The 22820-nt window shown below is 40.6% G+C and overlaps 1 protein-coding gene across 1 annotated transcript; it reads left to right on the plus strand.

Moving 5' to 3' along the window:
- The first annotated feature begins 18392 nt into the window (after positions 1–18392).
- On the plus strand, positions 18393–19136 carry LOC147448006 (uncharacterized). Its single transcript, XM_086524471.1, has one exon. The coding sequence runs from the start codon at positions 18555–18557 to the stop codon at positions 19134–19136; it is 582 nt and encodes a 193-aa protein (XP_086380597.1). The 5' UTR covers positions 18393–18554.
- Positions 19137–22820: the final 3684 nt, after the last annotated feature.

Here is a 22820-nt window from a genome sequence, read left to right on the forward strand (position 1 = left end):
GGTAAGAAGGCACAAAACCGAAGTAAGTCTCGTGATTCGAAGTCAAAGGATGACATAGAATGCTACCATTGTGGCAAGAAGGGTCACATGAAGCGAGACTGTATGAAGTGGAAACAAGAAAAAGGAAAAACAAAGAGTTCTGAGCAAGATGAAAAGAAGAGTTCAGTGAAGATTGAAGAGGTGAATGTCACAGGATCTGGTTCAAACAGTGATTCTGGTATAGCAGCTGGTGACATCTTCCTTACAAGCAATCTTGATTCTGTTTTCTTGACTGTAGAGGATGGACATGCTATGAGTGATTAGATTATCGACTCAGGGGCATCTTTACATGTTTCTCCGCACAAAGAGTGGTTTACATCATATGTGGCTACTAAAGATTATGTCAGACTTGGCAATGAGCAGGTTTGTGACATACTTGGAGTGGGAGATGTGCAGTTGAAGTTTCAGAATGGCTCTTCTTTATGGCTCAAGAATGTCAGACATGTTCCAGCAATCCGAAAGAGCTTGATTAGTACAGGGAAGTTGGATGATGCGGGTTATGTGATAGTTTTTGGGAACAGCGCTTGGAAGATCTCCAAAGGTTCGATGACTGTAGCACATGGCAGCAAGTCAGGAACTCTGTACACTCTACATGTTTCAGAGGTTAAAAACCATGTAATTAATGTGATTGAGCAGCCAAGTGTGTCACTGTGGCATCGTAGGTTGGGACATATGTCAAAAAGAGGAATGGAAATACTTTCTCATTATGGTTATTTGCCTGGCTTTTCATTTCAAGATTTCGAGTTTTGTGAGCATTGTGTTTATGGTAAGCAAACACAGGAACCGCACAGATCAAAGAGGAATCGTAGGGACGAACGGTTAGCTCTTGTACACAGTGATCTATGCGGACCAATGCCTAGTTTGTCACTAGGGGGAGCAGCGTACTTTTGTACATTCATAGATGACTATTCTCGCAAAGTATGGGTTTACTTCTTGAAGCACAAGGATGAGGTGCTCAAGGTCTTTAAGACATTCGTGCAACTGGTGGAGAATCAGAGTGGTCAGAAGCTGAAGTGCTTGAGAACTGACAATGGTGGAGAGTACGTTTCCAAAGCTTTTCAAGACTTTTGTGAAGCAAAAGGGATTAAGCGGGAACTTACTGCACCATATAATCCTTCACAGAATGGGGTTGCAGAACGTATGAATAGGACCATACAAGAGAAGGTCAGAAGCATGTTGTGAAATGTTGAGTTGCCTGATGGATTTTGGGCGGAAGCAGTGGCTACAGCAGTCCATTTGATCAACAGGTCTCCTAGTAGGGTTCTGGATAAGAGTGCAGTGGCCGAGATGCTATGGACAGGCAAGGCACCTTCGTATAAGCATCTCAGAGTCTTTGGTTGTGAAGCTTATAGCCATATTCCTAAGGAGTTTAGAAATAAGCTAACACCAAAGAGCAAGAAGTGTATATTTCTTGGCTACGGAGAATCGGGCTAGAGAGGCAGAATTAGTTGTGGTGAGACGTTCTGAGCGTGTCTCCAAACCACCTGATCGTTATGTGCCATCTCTAAATTATGTCATGCTCACAGATTGCGGAGAACCATCTTGTTACAAGGAAGCATTACAAGTGGTTGACTCGAAAAAATGGCAGTTGGCCATGCAGTCAGAGATGACAGCTCTGCATAAAAACCAGACATGGAAGTTGGTTAAATTTCCACAGGGCAAAAAGGCTCTACCTTGTAAATGGGTTTACAGGTATAAGATCACAGCTCATGATAGTCAGCCAAAGTACAAAGCAAGGCTTGTTGCCAAGGGCTTTAAGCAAGAACAAGGCATTGACTTTGATGAAGTCTTCTCTCCAGTGGTCAAGATGACTACATTGAGATGCTTTCTTGCATTGGTTGCTATATTGGATTTGGTGTTGCACCAAATGGATGTCAAGACAACGTTCTTGCATGGTGATTTAGATGTGGAAATTTACATGCAGTAGCCAGAAGGGTTTGTTGAGAAAGGCATGGAACATTTGGTATGCCAGTTGTTAAAGAGTCTTTATGGCTTAAAACAATCACCGAGGGCATGGTACCATAAGTTCCACCAGTTTATGCTTTCTCAAGGCTACAAACGTAGTGAGTTCGATCAATGTCTATATACAAAGAAGGCTAAGGATGGCAGTTGGCTGATCCTTATTTTGTATGTGGATGACATGTTGATTGCTGGCAAACACTTGGAAGAAATTTCAGCTTTGAAGTCAAAGATGGAAAAATCGTTTGACATGAAAGACATGGGTAAGGCAAGTCATATACTTGGTATGCGCATTGAGAGAGACAGATCAAAGAAGTTGATTTGGTTATCTCAAACAGAGTATATTGACAAGGTTTTGCAACGTTTTAATATGGAGAAGGGAAAGGCATTGAGTGTTCCATTGCCACCATATGTGAAACTTAGCAAACAAGATTGTCATGTGTCTGAGGAAGAAAAGGCTGAAATGGATAAGATTCCATATGCGTCTGCAGTGGGTAGTTTGATGTATGCAATGATTGCTACACGTCCGGATATTGCATTTGCAGTGGGAGTGGTTAGCAGATATATGTCAAATCCCGGCAAGAAACATTGGGAGGCAGTGAAAGGTATCATGAGATACTTAAAACATACAAAGAGTATGCGCATATGCTATGGTAGTCAGGATTTGAGTGTCAGAGGATACACTGACTCAGATTATGCAGGAGACTTGGATAAGAGGAGATCTACATCAAGCTATGTCTTTACATTGGCTGGAGGTGCCATATCATGGCAATCTCGATTACAAGATTGTGTTACGCAGTCTACTACAGAAGCTGAGTATGTTGCAGCAAATGAGGCATGCAAAGAATCTATTTGGCTTGGTAGATTGGTTGCAGACTTGGGAATCAAAGTAGATATGCCAGAGTTATATTGTGATAGTCAAAGTGCTATACAATTGGCAAAGAATCCAGTGTTCCATTCGAAGACTAAGCATATTGATGTGAAATATCACTTCATTAGGGAAGTACTTGAAGACAAGCATATACAACTGTTGAAGATCCACACCAAGGACAATCCTGCTGATCTACTCACAAAGGGACTTCCAGGAGAGGGCTTTGTGCATTGTCGTGAGTTATTGGGCATTGGATAGATGGCAACCATGTAAATCTTTGTACATTTATGTTCATAGATTTACAGTTACTTAAAGTGCCACATTGGACTTTAAGTGGGAGGTTGTTGGGATTAAATCCCAAGTGGCCTCTTATGCAGATATGGCTAGCCGCCCGCCTAACTCACTTCCCTCTAACTCTTTGTATATACTAACTTATACTTTGTGAATACTAAGGTATTGGGAGATAACCCTTCTAACAGTTCTCTGCGTACTGTACTGTGTAAGCTCACTGTGTGTGTGTGTGAGAGAGTTGACCCACGCTCCGCTCCGTGACTTCACCTATTATGCATATAGCAAGGCTTTTTCAAGAATATGTAATCCTGGGATGTTTTCTATGTAAAATTTTCCTATATCATGTGTGTTCACCAAAATGGATTAAAAGTACCCCTTATAAGCCTTATATACACATGTTTCTGTAACTTTACTAGAATATAAAATCCCTTCTATTGAACTCATGTGCTATGTTACATATACTTTAGTGAACTCCCTGGGGATGTAATTTTTTGTATTTTTCATGCCAATGAAATTGTTTCATTGTATGTATCTAAATGTGAATTATGTTCATGTTCTATTATGGTTCAAATGTGTTAGCATGACTACCTGATAATCATTCCATCTAGCATATTATGAATTGCTATTGTTCACGGTGGGAAGTGTTTAGTTTCTTTCAAAAGATCTATTCACACATCTATCCCCTCAAGTTCTCATGTATGCTATGAGCATAAACTAGACCATGAGCATTGGCAAACACAAAACACTCCAATAATGGAAACGTAGGCTCGCTCGAATAAATTTTTGCTAATGAATGCATACTAGGTGTTATGGATCCACTATTTTTAATCAAAGGTATGTCTATAGTGGAATGAAAATCCATGCATTTGGCAGCTTATGAAGCTTTTTAGTCACAACAAGTACAACATCTCTATGGATTTTTTTGCGGATCTATCAACCATCATACAAGGTCGTGACTCAATATGGGTGATTGTAGGTAGGTTGACTAACTTTGTAAGTTTATTTCAACCAAGTCCGCCATTAAAATTCCAAAGTTACTCAAATTGTTTTTTGCCAACCATTCTATGTTATATGGATTTTCTTGCAATATTGTGAGTGATCGTGGTCCCAAGTTCATCAGTCATTCTTGGAGGGCTGTCTTCAAATGGTTGGGAACACAAATCAATATTGGGAAGACTAAACATGTTAATCAAGTGGTAGAGGATATGCTAAGAGTATACTTCAGCAAGAAGAAATAGAAGATTATCTCCATATTTTGGAGTTTTAATTTGTCAAAGTGAAGCATGTTAAGACTAGGTTTAGTCCCTTCATACTTATGTATGGTTGTCAACATAGATCACCAGTTACACTAAGAAAATTCACCAAGTTAAGGGCATTATCCAAAATTACATATGGATATGTCAAAAGTTGCTTGTATAAATACAAGAAGTATGCTAATGGGAAATGTTGGCCACTTTCATAGAAAGTCACAAAAAGAGGCATTCTTACGTGTTCCAGAACCTTCAAAAAGTATGTCTCGTGTTGTGACCCATTCTCAAGTTAGTTAGATAGTTAGTCTAGACACTCTTGAATTCATTCAACTTTTAATGTAAATTGTTTATGTAAATGCTACATAGAGACAACAATGTCATCGATCAAGATGTTCTTGTTGATTTTATTGAACCTCCCAACTCTAACATAATCTTGACTATCATGGTATAGCTTGGGTGGGAAACCCCAATTCTTTTTAATAGGATAAAAATTATTCTCCAAGGGTAGAGAAATGTCAAGGCAATGGTAGGTTTAGGGGGGACATGGTCCTAGGGTAAACATGCATTGTCAAGGGGTCTATTATAAAGGGGCTAGGTGGCCTACAAAGGAGTATGGATGGGGGAGATGATGCATAGTTCTTAGTGTCCTTTCAATTTGTGGCTCTTGCACACATGTGTTGTCAAATATGTTGCCATGGACGCTACATGTATTTTTCAAGACCATGTACGCCACCATTTTGGAAACATTACTCAACAACATATCTCAATAAGATTTTGAAGTGACTTTTTAGCATTCCAAAATCCATTGCATAGGAATTTGAATGCTTGATTATATAAAGTTCTAGTGTAGTTTCTCTCTCATAATTCCATCTTTGTAGCCTTTCAAAGGAGGAAGCATCCAAAACCTTCCCGGATAAGCACAATCACCAAGAATGAAGACGATAATTTCCAAGGCCTCCATTTTCACATTTCTACCCCAAGTATGTGCATTGAAACACGTTCCAATCATGCATTGACCCATGCCAACCAATAATTAAAGTGACTTTTCAGCATCCCAAAAGCCCATTCAGAGAGCTTGATTATATAAAGTTTTCAAAAATCCATCTTTGTAGGCTTTGAAAGGAGGAAGCATCCAACACCTTCCTAGATACGCACATTCACCAAGAATGAAGGCAATAATCAAGCCCACCATTTTCATATTGTTGCCCCAAGTATGTGAATTGAAACACGTTGCCATCATGCATTGACCCAGGCCAACCATTATGATAATTGCACACCAAATACTTAGCTATGACAAGAATTTGCACAATTACACGATGGAAACCTTTGCGGTTGAAGTAATGTTCATGGTGGCAATGTGGAGCAATAATAGATATGGATTCCATCCACAACACCAATAAAATTAATAATTCCTTGCAATCCTTGAAAGTCGGCAATGAGAGATTTCATGCGCATTGATGATGGCCACTTGATGTATAAATCATGCATCCTAGACTTATGAATAGTATCATAGAAGTCAACATGCTACCACAAATATGTTGTACTAGTTTGCTACCACCTATAGATTTTCTCCATTTTCTAGAAAATGCAAATGTTTTGTAACTCGCTTATGCACTAGTATAGCTACTCTAAAAGTAGTATCTACCTTTGTAAGTGTGATCCCAATCTAGCAAAAATCAAAAATTACGTCATATTTTCCCCATCATATTTTTTTTATCATGATCGGATATTGAGAGGTAAAGTTTGTCCTTCTTGTAAGAGTCATAAACTTTATTCCATCACTTCTTGTAGCTCTCCCCATCCTTGTCATGATCTAGATGAAATTAAGCAAGATGGATTGCCGCTTTACTCCAAAGGTTGACACCTTGCTTGTGAGCCTTGGTGAATTCATCATTCATTCCATACAGGATGGGGCGAGTTGGATGACCCAATGCTCCCTACAAACTTGCAACATCTTTAACACTCTTCTTGGTATGCTTTAGTTGATGACCTTTGAGCGGTCCATCATCAAAAATCTCATTTTCTCATCTCCTTCCTCTTTTATTGGAAAGTTTTCGAGTAGCTATTGGCACAATCACACTCGGGGACTCTTAAGAGTCAGGTGCATGTTGGGATTTTGACCCATCCTTGAGGGAGGATGATTGGAAATCAATTAAATCTGGAATTGCATTTACTTGAGGTGGAGTGGACTCCTGGGAGTAATGGGAGCTGGAGGCTTCTAGAAAGGATAAAATTGCAATGAAGAGGCTCCAAAAGACAGCAAGGAGAAGGGGTCTTGATGAATGGGTACACTGCTAGTAGAGGGTGGTGGACTGGTAGGGACTTGTGGCTTTGAAGAAGATGAGCAATATCATGATAAATCTATTGGTCAATGACATTGTCACCCTATGCAAGCATTTACGTAAACAACTTACATGAAAAATCGGAAGAATATGAGAGTGTGAGGGTAAAGAGAGTTTGAGAGTATATATCCAACTTGCTTGAGTATCTTAAAAGGCCCACAATATCTCAAGGATAATTTAGGTGTTGGCCCAATTTTCAACATTTTTGAACGTTCTGGAGCACATAAAATTACCTCTTCCCCTTCCATGAAGGGTACTTGCCGATGTTTCTCATTAGTGTATTTTTTGTCTCTATCTTGTGCTTGTCAAACATTTTGACGAGCAAGTTTCAGCATATCTAGATGATCTTGGAGAAGATCCTTGACCTGCTGAAGTTTCTCAATTTCCAACCCCTCCATAATTAGTGATCTAGGTTGAAAACCATACATAAGCATGAAAGGACTAAAAGTAGTTGTCACATACTTTGCACTATTATAAAACAAACTCTATAATAGGAAGATAATCTTCTCAATCAAATTGCTTTTTGATAATGTATGCTCTTACCATATCCTCTAGCACCTGATTAACACGTTGAGTTTTTCGATACATTTATCGATGATTTGCAGTAGTGATGTTAAGTTGTGTGACCAATCATTTAAAAACAGTCCTCCAAAAATGAATGTTAAACTTGGGATCACAATCACTCACAATATTGTTGGGCAGTCCATATAGTTAGTGGGTCAAAGCATATATAGATGGTACCACTTTTGGGTGTCTTGGATACTACTTAAATTAGTACTTTGGGACCCCCATTCTCACACTTCATTCAAAATATCACCTATCATAGTATATATCAATAGATAGCTCTTCTTAAGGAGAATGTAAAGTATAAGGAACGCCAATTTTTAAGTAAATTTGTGAAAATTTTATTGGTCCCCACTTTTTGCAAGTTGTAACACCAAAAGGTGCAAAAAGTGGTACCACCTAAACATGCTTTAAGCCTAATATAGATTATCAACAAATAACTTTGCTAACTTTGGAGTTATAATCATGGGCTTGGTGCGTCAATCAATCTACTTTCACCTACACCGAGTTTTGACCTCCTACAGTGGTTGGAAAACCCACAATAAAATCCATAAAGATACTTTCCCATTTACCATTGGGAATCTTCAAAGGATGTAAGAGACCTCCTGCTTTCAGGTGCTCTGCTTTATTAACTTGACATTTTTGGCAATGCAAGACATAGTCTTGAACATACCCATATAAACCCAGCTAGTAAAACCATCATCGTACGAGTGCATAAGTTTTCTTTATGCCTAGGTGCCCTGCACTAGGGCTATCATGACATTCATAAAGAATTTGGTACTAAATGTATGCATCCATCGATACATAAACTCTCTCCTGGTGGAGTAGATACCCATCATCTATGGATAAATTCTTCCATCTCTGCACCTTATCACTCGAAAGAGGAGAATTGTGTGTGGAGAAGAAAGACACACTACTAGCATTGGAGTGAGAAGCATCCCTCATTTTCACATGGATCCACACTTTGGAGTATGTTTCATGATGCTCATATTTTTCCTTAAATATTCCAAAAACTCACTTCAAAGCAATGTAAAGAGAAGAGAGTTGATCTCGAGCATATGGCTAAGAGCATCAACTACCACATTGTATCATCCTTTCCAATACCGGAGCTTTGCATCATAGTCTAGAAGAATCTCAACCCACATAACCTTTGAAACCTTTAAATTGGTTTGTTGTGTAAACCATTTTATATCTCATGGTCTAACACAATCTCAAATTGAGCTCCATACAAATAATGTCACCATGTTTTCAACGCACACACTATTGCATAGAGTTCTCTTTCATAAGTAGAGTAATTTTGCTATATAGAATCAAGTTTCTTTCTTTTAAATGAAATTGGCCTTCCCTCTTGCAAAAGGACTACACCAATAGCATGATTACTAGCATCCATTTCTAGCACACGCAATTTCACAGGGTCTACAATAGTCAAAATAGGACTTGTAGCTAATGTGACCTTAAAATCATCAGAACTTTGTTGTTGAGCTTCTCCCCTTGCAAGGTTTTCCCTTGGCTTTCAATTGATCCGTCTTAGGAGCAGCAATATGAGCATAATTTTTTATGAATCGTCAATAAAAATCTGCAAATTTGCAAATCTAAAGCTCTTTTGGATTTTGAATAGAAGAACATCTATGAATGGAATCAAATTTGGATTTATTTATATGAAGATCTATCGAAAGTCAAAATAACATGCCCCCAAATAGTAAGTCTCATCTATCAGACTCGAAATCCTTGGCATTTTTTTTTTCATAATAATTCAAACTCTTGCTTTAGATGTTGTAATTTCTCTTCCTTAGAGGCAATATACACTAGGATTTCATTGAGAGAAACGATAAAACACTTGCCCAAATTAGGACTAATCATAAGCATCATGAAAGTAATTGGCGCATTTGTCAACCCGAAGGACATAACCAAAAATTCATAATGTCCAAACCTTGTTCGGAAAGAAGTTTTGGGTATATCAATAGCCTAATGCATACTTGATGATACCTTGACCATATATCTATCTTTGTAAAGATACTAGCATGGTGATTTTATCAAATAACTCATCCACTCTAGGCAATGAATACTTGTTCTTAATAGTAATTGTGTTTAGTCCACAATAATCTACACACATGCGCGTACTACCATCCTTTTTCTTCACCACCAGCAAAATGAGAGAGTCCCATGGTGAAGAACTAGGTAGAGTGAACCCTCTATTGAGGTAGTCAACAAGCTGACATTCCACCTCAATAGCTTTAGAATGAATCATTCTATAGGTGAATTTACTAACATGCTTACTATCTGCAACCACATATATGCCATGTTGTACAAAACGTGTCGACGGTAATCCTAGTGGTAAATTGTTTGGAGACACATATTTGTATTTCCATTAATAGTTCTTTAAATTTACTAGCATCATTTGCTTGTTCTGGTGATAGAGAAGAAGCTAGAGGTGGAAGAGAAGAGAGAGAAGAATGCGGCGTTAATAAGGAATCATCATCTATTAAACCATCATCAACATTTGATAAAAATTGACGCAACGAGTAGCACAAAAAAATATTCTATTTCATCTTGAGAAGAGAGATTCATAAGCTTGGTTGTACGTATAAGTGGTGAGGAAGGAAATTCTTCTTTCCCAACAGTAGTACGTGCACACCATTGGATTTTAACATCAAACTATTATGCTCATAGGTACGTTATAATGGGGACCCTAACCCGTATAACCACTCCCAAATTAGTACCACATTTTTTTGATCCATATTTATGACTTGGAAATTCAAGAACGTATGATCCCCTTGAATCTCTAGTGGTACATCCTTTACTTGTGTTCCCACACCTTGGCATCTAGAGTGCGTCTAAGATCGTGAATACCATCCCATTTGCTGAGGAATATGTTCATAGTATCCTTTTTGTGCTCTTTTCCTCCCCTTGAGAAATTGGTGGCTCATTATTCTTTAACAAGTCATCCACTTCTTTTTGAGAGAGAAGGGGTAGTCCCTCTAGATTGGAGCCTTTCTTTTTCATACCATGGGTATTTATCCCAAACATGGGGGACCAAAGAAACCCCAGTTTGCTCATAATTGGGCCCTTGGACGATTGTTGCATGAATTGCACAAGCATATCAAACATTTTGAACACAGTTAACTGTGCAAAATTGCATGTCTGCACTACCCGAAATTTTTGCATATCAAGCAGTTCTATGCTATCTTCTGGGCCAATTTCCATGCAGGCACCCCATGTGAGAGTGGCTGACCGTAGGGCAACCTTCTGGGCCAGTTTCCATGCAGGCACTACCCTAAATTCTTGCATATCAAGCAGTTCTATGCTATCTTCTGGGCCAGTTTCCATGCAGGCACCCCATGTGAGAGTGGCTGACCGTAGGGCAACCTGAGGTGGAACCGATGCAGGGTTTTGAAAATCATAAATATGATGTATGTCAATATCGAAATCCGTGCTATGTGAGTAAGAAAAGAGGAATACATTGTTTTAAAAATCTTCTGGAGAAATTAAAGAGGATTGGAAGTGAGCAACGTTAATAGAAAAATCAATTAGCCTTGCTAGATCAAAACCGTGAAGTCAAAGTAAGTTGCTATGTCGATGATGAACATTAGAATTCACTTTCCACCAAAGTTTAACTTTTGAAAGCCGCCAACTTCCTAACTTTTTGGAATAATGAGTGGAAGTTGACGGATACTTTGCACCATAACTTGAACAGTGTGAAGATGGCGAGAAAATTTCAATAAACACGTGAAAAGATTTCAAGAGAAACTTGCCAAAATTTGCAGACCATGTCGAAGTATCTACAAAAATTGTACAAGTTGTGTCCACTTCATGTTGATACTATGCAGGCAAATAAGATTTTTCGCGCAAGAATCATGTTCAAGGTGATGTTAACGGATGTGGAAGCACCCTTAGGGTTAAAAAAGTCAAGGTGCCCAACCTTTGGGGCACCTTAGTGTAAATCCAGAACTCTCGAGTGTGATGGGAGGTCCTAATAGCAGCAATGAAGGAAGAGAGACATGCATTCGTGGCGCTCAAACCAGAGGCCAACAAGGGGTGTGTGTCATAATAACTAATATCTAATTCTCCTAATGATTTTCTCATGTTAAACTGATCATTTAAAATGAGAAAGTACCAAGGGAGAAAAAGCTAGATTATTGGTAAGGCTAGCAAACTGGTCACATTAGGGATCCAAAGGAGGGTAAATAGGGATCCAAAGGGGGACCATCTACAGAAGAGCAATGTGCAAGCAATGGGCTTCCAAAACCTAAGGTTCAGCCCATCAAGACTTCCAAAATGCTATGGTTTCAAAATTCAAAGGTTAGGTCAATGCTTAGGAAAACTGGATGCTTGATAGTGTACAAAAAGTCTTTGCAAGCTCCTAAAGAGGAGGGGGCGAGCCCCCTTTTAGTAGGGGATGAGAGAGAAACACACACACACACACACACACACACTCATGCAAGCCCCTTTACACAAAGGGCATAGTGGACACATGTCAGCTCCCTAGCCCAATTGCCCTCAAGGTGCATTCAAATCCTATTGAATGGCCATAGAGGTGGACCAATGAGAATTAGACTAGAGAAAATCTAGTTTAATTCATTTAAAAACACTTAGTAAAAGAACCAGTAATAATTAAGCTCTCTAGAAGACTATTGGCCAGTCTACCAAGGGGTCCAATGAGCATTCAGCAGCCCAATGGCTTGCCTAATTCCTATTGGCTAGAAGACTAAAGGGTCCAATGAGAGTTTACTTGAATTAATAAATTCCCTAAAGCTCTCACAAAAGGGGAAAAGGGGACACATATCACAAGGCTATCACTTATGCTTCTTAATTATCATTGGCTAGGCTTTGCAGGGTCCAATGGGGTGTCAGCATGAGTAAAAAGAATGAAGGGTTGACCAAGAGAGAGAGGGGACTGATTTTGTCAAGGATTATCACACACAATCACACAATCTCATGTGTGAAGCAAAGAAGACTCTCTCTCCTTCTCAAGCTTTAATGAAAACTTCGTCACCTACTCCAAGCTTGTGAGAAGGGAGGCCTACACCAACAACTCTTGGATTTGTGATGCAAATCTAGCCAAGAGCCAAGCTCCAATGCATGCTCTTATCCTTTACCATGATAATTACTAAGCTATGCTAAGCTATTATGAGTGATTAGGTAAGGAGATATACTTCTTTTTTGTAAGACTACTCCTTCCTCTCAATCTACTCTCATACCCCGCTAGCTCTCACCATCTTCAAAGGTGTGTGAGGTCTTGGGTCTGAGATAGTGAGGGAATTGATGTTGTGTTTTATAAGTGTGTGCATGGTTCTTGAAGCTTCCATCTTCATTGCACCAGCAAGATATTGAAGGAGCACAAAGTATTATATTGTAAAATGTCTCCCTTGATGGGGGAAACCTATAATACAAAGCCTTTTGGAGGGGGAACCCCGGCTCCATGTAAATCCGGTACTCAACTGTTGTCAATAGCTTAATTTCTCTCTCTTTTGAAGTATTTTTCATGCCTATCTAACTAGGTGTTATGCTTTTTTTTGCTCTCTCCATCCAAGCACTCTTGTTATGCTCATTAGGAATCTATTCTTATGAAATGCTCACCATGTCTATGCTATTTTCCGCTACACACAAGTTACTAGGCCATTAATGTTACATTGATATCAAAGCACAAGGTTTCTCTTTTCTTGATCAAGAAGGGAGGTCCTCAAGCTAGCTATAAATAGTTGGTATTATTAATTGCAATCCATCCCTCCAAAGTGAAGTGCAACAGCAGCTACGTGCTCATGGGATTCTCCAAACTCCCCACCATGACGAGAGATTAACTAGGAAGCATCCTTGTGAGACTTCCAAAAGAGGCCTCTCTTTGATTCGGGAAGAAGAAGAGGATTCGTACTAAGGGCTCAAAAATTTACTACTTGAGGATGCATCTCCTTCCCAAAGGAGAACTCAAGAGCTCCCACCAAAAGAACGAGAAAGAAGTGAGTCTCCTGCCACCTCGGCGGAGATGGTTCCATGAAGACAGCAGGAAAAACACTCTCCATCACGTCATAAACGGAGAAGATGATCGCACACTTCTCCACACCATAATTCAAAGAGGGATGGCAGAAAACAAGAGAAGAAAAAGGCAAGAAAGAGGTCACCCTATTCTCCATCTTCTTCATCCTCTTCCTCTTATGAAGAAAGTGATGGTGCAGACAAAGAGTAACAAGGCAAGAAAAAGGCGAGAAAGAGGTCACCCTCTTCTCCATCTTCCTCAAATTCTTCATCTTTTGAAGAAAGCAAAGGTGTAACTTTTGAACCATCAAAGAGAAGAGGCCATAGGAAATCCTTTGCCGCATGGAAGAGGTCATCCAAGCTCAAGAAGTTCAAAGTGGGAGGAAAGAACATATCTTTCCTTGTAATAGCTATTTCCCGCACAGGAGCAATAGGCATTACAGGAATGATTACCCGCAACTACATTATATGAACATCAACATATTGAATGACAAGAGAAGGAAGTACACAGTACATAGGCCCAGAACACCTCTTGCTTCATTTATGTGTAATCCAGACACAGAGTTACAACAGTAGATGCCATGAATATCATAGAGATCGGTTAAGTTACATCAAAAGACACGTATGTCCCTCCATATACAACCGCTGCTCTAGCGCAGATCGGGAACGGTGCACACACTCCTGTCCCATGATATCCTGTGAAGAACTGCCGCTACGGCCGCCGCATACCGCATACTCCTTATCCGCAGTGTCCAGACCTCCGCAGGACCGCAAGACCGCATGTGCGGCTAATGTCGTAACACCTAGCATGCACGGTGGATTGCGCGAATCCACACTCAGCACCTTTGGTTGGAAGGTTCCGGTGGTTGCTCTGTACCCTTCTCTGGTGAAGAGGAAATATCAATATAGCCAAAACCTCAAAAATCTGCAGTATGTGCCCGATAGACCTCGTCCAAAAGATGTGGATCTATCTCGAAATGTTCCGGCCAGGGGGCCCGAGGAATAAACTGCATTGGCAAAGAAATAGATTGAGGCGCCTGTGGCAGAGGAGCAAGAGGTGTATGTAAAGGATAATAGCGAGAAAGGTATCTATTAAGAGAAGACCAAAATGGAGGGCAAGGTGGTATGCTGAGAGAAAAAGAATGAGCTAAGGTCTCCACCCAAAAACAGACCCTGCGCCGCTCCTTACAAAATCGACGAATCATTTTCTGCAAACAAGATACATGAGCCTGGGCTTCAGCACAATCCTCTGTAGCTTGTGCCCAATCAACAGCATCAAAACCCTCGGGAACAACACTCTTACCTCTGTCAGTGTTGGATGACTCGGGGTGTTGCACCACAACCTGCTGAGTGGGTGGCTGTGGTCTCATCTCAGCAGCTAAGTGTACGCCAGCTTTGTAGTTGATTATCCATAAAAACACGGAGATCTTCTTGCATCTTCAGTACTAACGCATCAGGGACTCGACATAAGCCCCCTCACCCCCTACTCTGCGGAAACCACCATCCGACTTGCTCTTTCATTGATAGAGCAAGCAAGCTTGGAGGCAGAGGTGGCACACCTTCAGACCACCTCTGTTATGTGCATAATTCTCGGCACGAGATCCATCAAAGGGGAGGTGCGTGATCTCCTCCAGGCCGGCCCTCTAGCAGAGGTGGGCAAGATCATCAACGTTCAGCTCCTTGGGTGTGGCCACTATCAAATAGAGTTTGAGACTCGCAAGATGGCATCCAAGGTCATTGCGATGAGCACGCTGGCCATCCGAGCTCCCATTCTGAAAAAGTGGCACAAACAAATGTCTCCATCACAGCATTCTTATTTTTTATTAGTGATTCTACCGTATAGTAGTTGGTGCAAAATCTAGTTTCGCACGGCAGTTTTAACATAGTAGACATCCTCTGACGGTACATGTCAAGAACCCTCTGACGCTTCAAAACAAACTTGACTATTAAGCGAGCATTGTCTACTATCCATTTGAACCACTCTGTGTCCTCCCTCTTGTACCAATCTTGCAATACCAAGTTCAAGCTGTGTGTACTACAACCATCACTATATAGGTGAGAAGCGACTTTCAAGTATTCTACCTGTAGCCCTGCAATTTTTGGCATTGTCCATGATTACTTGGACAACATTTTCTTTTCCAAGTTCCTCAACTGCATCGCCAATGATGTCAGTTATAAAACTGCCAGACTTTATTTGACCAGAGCTAATCCACAGCTTTGATAAAACATTCACCACGAGGACATACAGGCATGATGTTGATCAATGGCCGCCTTTGAACGTTGGACCAACCATCACTAACTATGGTGTATCCAGATTGTTCTGTTGCATTTAATATTACCCTTTGAATATCCTGTTGTGTGCTTGTGTAACATTTATCCAACAGTTGGTTTCTCATATGGTGATATATTGGAGGGGTAAATCCAGCACCATACTCCCCAATGCGTTTCCAAGCTGACTTCCATGCATCACGGGTGACAATGGCCAATGATCCCCCAGTGAAAAAGACGGCTTTAGCTAGTGCAAGTTGTGCTTCTTCTAAGGCAAGTGTTTTGAAGCTCGTCTGTAAGCTAACCTGTCTACTTTTTGACGATCCTACCTGAAAGTCAGGAGATCCATGGTTTGGAGGTGCACTTCCATCGATATGAGAAGTTGGTTCCCTACTTTGAGTGCTTCCATTGGTGGGCGTTACACCCAATGATCCTCATACTGGTTTGATCTTATCGATACGGGGGTGTGATGGTCGAAAGTAGAGAGTTTTGATCTTTTGCTCGTGGAAATTAACTTACCAATTAAAGCTTTTAAGCACATAGCTGCTTCTTCTGCACCTAAGCCCTTGCACTTTCCTCCTTGGATTCTGGTATTGCCACCTAGCAAATGATCCCTTATTCGTGGTGCTCCTCCAGATTTCTCTTCGCCACAAAAGTTACATTTCCAATCTTGATACTTATTTAAATTTGTGGCAAAATTCCACTCCGGTCCTGGACTTTTTCCACCTGCCTTTCACTTGCCCTGCGAAGTGGTGCCCTGTGAAGCAGGACCTAGCATCGAGGTAGGAGGTCTCCTCAAGGAAGCCAGGCTTGAGACACCAACATCACCGCTCACATTCCCGGTGGAAGACATACTTATTGGATGCTTGCAATACCAATAAACATAGCTCAGTATGCTATCTCTTCTTTCAAGTATTATTCAAACCAAACATTAGTGTTATAATCAATATCACACACAAGCGTAGTAGTGAAGCCTGAAGGGAATAAACCTCAATGTACTCAAACATGAGCAAGCAAATACAACGGTGAATCAAATATGTGATCAGTCCATCCCAAAAGTAGAGATATCGACCCAAAAATTCACCTTCCTATCCCTTTCATGAATCAGTCCAGTCCAAAAAAGAACTAATGACCCATGATTGGAGCTCTAATCGAAATAGCAAGCAAATACAACGGTGAATCAAACATGTGATCAGTCCATCCCAAAAGTAGAGATATCGAACCAAAGATTCACTTTCCTACCTCCTTTCATGAATCAGTCCAGTCCAAAAAAGAACTAATGACCCATGATTGGAGCTCTAATCGGAATAGCAAGCAAATACAACGGTGAATCAAACATGTGATCAGTCCATCCCAAAAGTAGAGATATCGACCCAAAGATTCACCTTTCTATCTCTTTTCGAGAATCAGTTCAGTCCAAAAAAGAACTAATGACCTATGATAGAAGGTTTAATCAATATAGCAATCAATTTAGCAAATATAACGGTGAACCAAACATGAGATTAGTCCATCCCAAATGTAGAGATACCGACCCAAAGATTCACCTTTCTACCTCCTTTCAAAAATCAGTTCAGTCCAAAAAAGAACTAATGATCCATGATCAGAGTTTCATTAAGTTTTAATTTTTTTTAAAGACTATTCATTTTTTTACCTTTAGTTTTTCTTCTAAATTTTAAAAGATGACCAAATTTAGAGGAAGCGGTGATATGATGTGATGTCTACTACAAGGTTATATAGAGCCGCCAAATATGGAGAGGGAACATGACCGGACCGGCGGGAGTCTTGCTTTGCCCGCCGGGCCCGCCGGGGTTTGTAAAGTGCCCGTCGGGCCTGCCGAGGTTTATTGGTTGCCCCGCCGGTTCTACGTTTTCTACCGGTTTTCATAAGTCATGACATTAGATATATTATTAACATGAAAAAAATAGTGATAATAACAACAATAATTAACATTTAACAAAATGCGTCATCGCGTAATTAAAATCCCTGGTCATTGTGAAGAGAAAAAAAAATTACCATGTTCAATTTTTTGCACTAACGGTGACCATTAATGTCTCTCTTTTACATAGAAAATAAGGACAAGGCTCCAGCTAGAAATAAATTCCACTGGTTTTCTACCTATCCAATGTATTAATTAGCTCGTTAAAAAAAAATCAGCTTAAGAATGAAAAATTTTCAATGTCAAAAGTGGAAATAATTTACACTCAAGATTAATAATTCTCTCAGTTAAGAGAGGAAATATTTATCATTATAAGATGTGTGAGTAAAAAATATTTGCACTAGCAATATAAATGTAGAATGAAAATATTTTTATGGTGCTAATTTTTACCTACTTTGTGGTACAACACAATCTTTAAGAGCCTAAATTAGAAAAAATTCACACCATGAACTTGCAAGGTCATGAGTGAAAATTATTTTCATATTGTGAATTTGGTTTTTTGTTGCATAGGATGAACAATTATTATGCATCAACAATTTTTTTCTCTTATGAATTGAAGAAAGAAAATAATAACTATGAGCTTGATTATCTTTCACGTCACTACTTTATTTTGCAAGAGATTTATTCTCATTTTGAGAATGAGAAAATTTGACGCATGGATAAGAAAAGTGACAATTGAAAAAAAAAAAAAAGCAATGAGAAAAATAATTCACACTTGCTATGTTTTTTTTTCACATTAGGGTGGAAAAAAGGGGTAGAAAAAGGACCTTTTGCTCAAAGTGAGAAAATGTTTAAAAGTTGTACTGTAAGTGTCAGCCTTTTGCTCTCTATAATCAGTACCCGAGAGCTCCAGCTTTCATGTGAGTTGTGCTCACTACAAACCAACGGACGGTAGCTTTCATGTGTGCCAAGCTTTGCCTCTTTTTCTGCCAGCTTATATGAATGGCTAATGTGTATTTTTGAACTCTCAAGCTTCCTGCCATTCCAACATCACAGTAGCCTAGGTAACTTCTGAGGCCTTCTAAAATTCTACATCTGCGTTGCAGCTGCAGCTGGCTAGAGGCATGTCATCTTTTCTGTGCACCATCTTTACACCCCCTCTACCAATCCCAAGCACATCGTCAACCGGCCCCTCCATCGACAAAGAGGGCTTGCTAGCTAAGATTGAGAACACAAGGTTTGACAGAGGAGGCTTGTATGGGAGTGGGGTGGTAGGGTTAAAGCCCTTCTTCACTGGAAAAATCCCCTTGGGCTTCGAGACGGTCTACTCCCCGCAAGAACTCGAAAAGCTGCAGCAGTTGCAATCCACAGACAGAGATGTGGAGGCGAGAATGACGGTGAAGATTACAGATCATTACCTCAACCTTGCTTTGCAAAGCGAGAGCCTGATGAATCTAGTTAAAGCGAGGCCGGAGGAGACGCGTGATCTATCGGGCTCTGTCGATCCTTCTAACCAGAACAAATACTCGCCTGTGCCTGGCTTGCTTCACAAGTATGAGATGGTGCTGCTCTTTGTGGCCGGACATGTAGTGCTCATTGCCGGTATTGCTACAGATTTGATCTCTTCACGAACAAGAGCGGGAAGACCGTCATCCGCAGTGAGGATGCGGCGCGGTATATCAAGGAGTTCAATAGCTTGCCTGTGAGCATGAGAAAATACCCACATTTCCAGATTTCTGAAGCTCTTCTATCAGGAGGTGATCCCATGATTCTACCTAATACCACATTGGCAGAGTACATTATCGATCTTGCAGAGGCAGGCGTACTAACTATCAGGATTGGGACGAAAGAGCTGGCATATTTCCCTTACAGATTTGACATTAATTTCTTTGCAATGCTTGATATGATACATGCAGCTTATCCACATGTAAGGATTGTATTCTCAGTCCATTTCACACATCCTGCTGAGTTTTTGAAGATGGAGGATGGTGAGTATCAGACCATAGATGGGAGGGAGGACAGCACGCAGACTGGCCGCTCACATACGCCAAAACTGAATGGAGGGATTGTGTCAAAGAGTGACCTGAGTAATAATGGCATAAGTGAAGCTGTAGCTGTTAGTTGTTCCAGAATTGGGAATGACGGGCACACGGAGGATTATAATGGACTTTGGCGGCGTAACAACGCGGGCCGGTGCTTTGAGAGTGATGCTAAGATTGCAGGTAATTACAAGTGGTTGGATGTCACAGAGAAAGCAGTAATGGAGTTCAACAAGAGAGGGCACTACATAAGCTTGAGGAATCAAACTCCCATTATAAGGAAGGTGAATGACAATAGTGAGGATTTGGCAATATTGCAGAGGGAGATGGTCAGAAAGGGCATAGCAAACCATTACATTTTCCAGTGCAGGGATATCCAAGGGAAGAGAGAGTTTGCGGTGCCGGTGGAGGAGTCGTGGCGACTATTCACGAATTCACAGCAAGGATTGTCTGGCATGGAGAGGCAGGCAAGGTTTGTGATGTCCACAGAGAAGGGGAAGGTGGAAGTGGTGGGCATGTTTGATGGGCAACTGGTCTTGAGACTCCATAGAAGTAGCTTTGACACCCACAACCAGAACATTGTCATCTGCAGGAGCAATCCTGATGCTCTGTGGATTGATGACTACAAAGATCATGTTGTGTTCGACCCCCAGCGTGTAGTCTTTTAATTTTAGTGGCCAATTTTTGCCACACCCAATAACATTTTGTCCCATGATTCCCAGCCCCTTTTTCCCGGCCACTGGAGTTCCTCGTAACTTCAATAGGCTACCTAAGGTTTGCTCGTTGAATTTTAGAATAACGTCTAATGTGAAGGATAGTTTAAATCTCTCTCTATCAGTATTGAAACTTTTTGGTTTTTCAAAATCGGCGCTAGGCAGCTTCGCCCATTCACTCTGGACAAAGAGAACAACCATTGTTGTGCTACCACGTAAGACATGGGCCCATGGCTTTGATTCACACAAGAACTAAAAGGGCGGGAGTGGGCAGTCCCATCATCCCCCCCCCCCCCCCCCCCCCCCCCCAAAACAGAAAAAAAAAGGATGGGTGCTACTGACATTGCAACTTTTCAACAAAAGTTAAGCCAAGAGATTTGATCTTTGAAGGTTACTTTCACACGCCAAGTAGAGTAACAAACCCAACCAATAGCTTTTCATGTTAACCTTTTAAGGGAAAACATTTTTGTCCGTTGTCTCTGAATGGATCGTCACTCATCCATCCGGCCACGAAATTTTTGGGCTGCCCATTGGCATCAAGTTTCACGATCGGTGGTGCCAGTTGGTGAAGCCACCCTTAGTCAAGATATGAAATACTCGTCTATTGAAACGTTGTCAAGAGGTGCGCAGTGCGGCTAGGAAAGTGTTCGGCCTCTGTCTGTGAGGATTCGTAGCAAAATCAAGCAAGACATAGATTATTTGAAGCTAAAACCACACTCAAAAAGAACAAAACTGCAGCCATGAAAGCTCCACTTTGAAAAAGAACCAAGATTAACTCAAAACTATTATGCGTGTGAAGATTAGGTATAGCCTCGCTCCCATTTGCATAGATGCAGTTCTCTTTTGACATGTTAAAAACCCTAAATTGACGCTTTGATTCTTCGGCGTGATCATTTCATGGAAACTTTAGCACTTGATTGGAGAAGCCCACGTAGTTATTTGAGGAGAGGAAACCCTAATTGGAGGTCTTATAGCCTCAAACATGTAGTGGAAGCAGCACGGAATTGCACTAGCATCGTGGATTGTAATGGTTATATCTCCTTGCTTATATGCCCAAATGAGCTCATTCTTGGCTCTATAAGTTCCTTCTCAACTTGAGTAACGACAATACCGTTGTTGATGTGGCCTTTTGAGTCATTTTTTGCTACTTTTAGGCTATTTTTGACCATTTTTAGTCCTTTGTCCCCCAAAAATGTCCCTTTTTGTGCGTAAAATGTCCGGGATTGCACTAGCACCCTGGATTGTAATGGTTATATCTCCTTGCTTATTATGCCCAAATGTGGTGGAAGCAGCACGGGATTGCACTAGCACCTTGGATTGTAATGGTTATATCTCCTTGCTTATATGCCCAAATGACCTCATTCTTGGCTCTATAAGTTCCTTCTCAACTTGAGTAACGACAATACCGTTGTTGATGTGGCCTTTTGAGTCATTTTTTGCTCCTTTCAAGCTATTTTTGACCATTTTTAGTCCTTTTTCTTCTAAAAATGTCCCTTTTTGTGCGTAAAATGTCCGGGACTGCACTAGCACCCTGGATTGTAATGGTTATATCTCCTTGCTTATTATGCCCAAATGTAGTGGAAGCAGCACGGGATTGCACTAGCACCCTGGATTGTAATGGTTATATCTCCTTGCTTATATGCCCAAATGACCTCATTCTTGGCTCTATAAGTTCCTTCTCAACTTAAGTAACGACAATACCGTCGTTGATGTGGCCTTTTGAGTCATTTTTTGCTACTTTTAGGCTATTTTTGACCATTTTTAGTCCTTTTTTGCCCAAAAATGTCCCTTTTTGTGCGTAAAATGTCCGAACGAGCTCGAAAAAATCCCTACTTTTGTGGAAAATTCCCATTTAGCTCAAATTTAATGTTGAACCTCATGTTCCCACTTGGTAAGCACTTTGAACAGGTCTTTTTCGCTCACGTATGAAACCTGCTATTTTTTGCCAAGATCACCCGCATGGAACTTTCTAGTCAAAACGAGCGTGCCACTTCGAAACACTTGACATTTGTACATTCCTAAACAAAATAAGGCATGCTTTAATGTGTTAAAACATGCAACGGTACCACGTCCCCGGCCTCGCCTGCCCGACAAGGTATGTACACGCTGCAACTATGGCAACCGTTTTCGCATATATCACACTATGTACATTGTAGAATTCGGTATGTAGGCAATCCATCTCAACATAGCAATGTCGGGAGTTGAGCAGCTTGTGATCATTTCAAGAGGGGATAGCTCCACTATTTATTTGCTCCTATCAAATACTCTTTGTTACATTTCAATGTTGTGACTACACCCCATAGAGTCTCTTTTTGCCTGTGGATAGTTGCATTGACGAGCAATTAGGACCTTTGCTCCAAATCTCACCACATATCGCTTGACATCATCATCATCTTGCCCAATCGCCCATCCAATTCTTGTGGGGCTAGTATCCACTATCACAATTACATATCTTCTACATTCATAGTTTACTTTCCTCAAAGTTGGAGACATAAGCAACAACTTCTTTAGTTTTCTCATGGCATGGGTATGCATTTCTTCCCATTGAAACTTTTGGTTCTTTCTCAAAAGTCGATACAAAGGTTTTTCCACATGCACATAATGTGGAATCCAGATAATATAGAACACACATGCACCC

The sequence above is a fragment of the Adiantum capillus-veneris genome, chromosome 11 (assembly GCF_014529385.1).
Source record: "Adiantum capillus-veneris isolate H3 chromosome 11, ASM1452938v2, whole genome shotgun sequence".
In the NCBI taxonomy this organism is placed as follows: Eukaryota; Viridiplantae; Streptophyta; class Polypodiopsida; order Polypodiales; family Pteridaceae; genus Adiantum; species Adiantum capillus-veneris.

Bases quoted from the DNA above. Each gene is read 5' to 3' on its own strand.
- LOC147448006 (XM_086524471.1), top strand. From the start codon at position 18,555: ATGTCATCTTTTCTGTGCACCATCTTTACACCCCCTCTACCAATCCCA.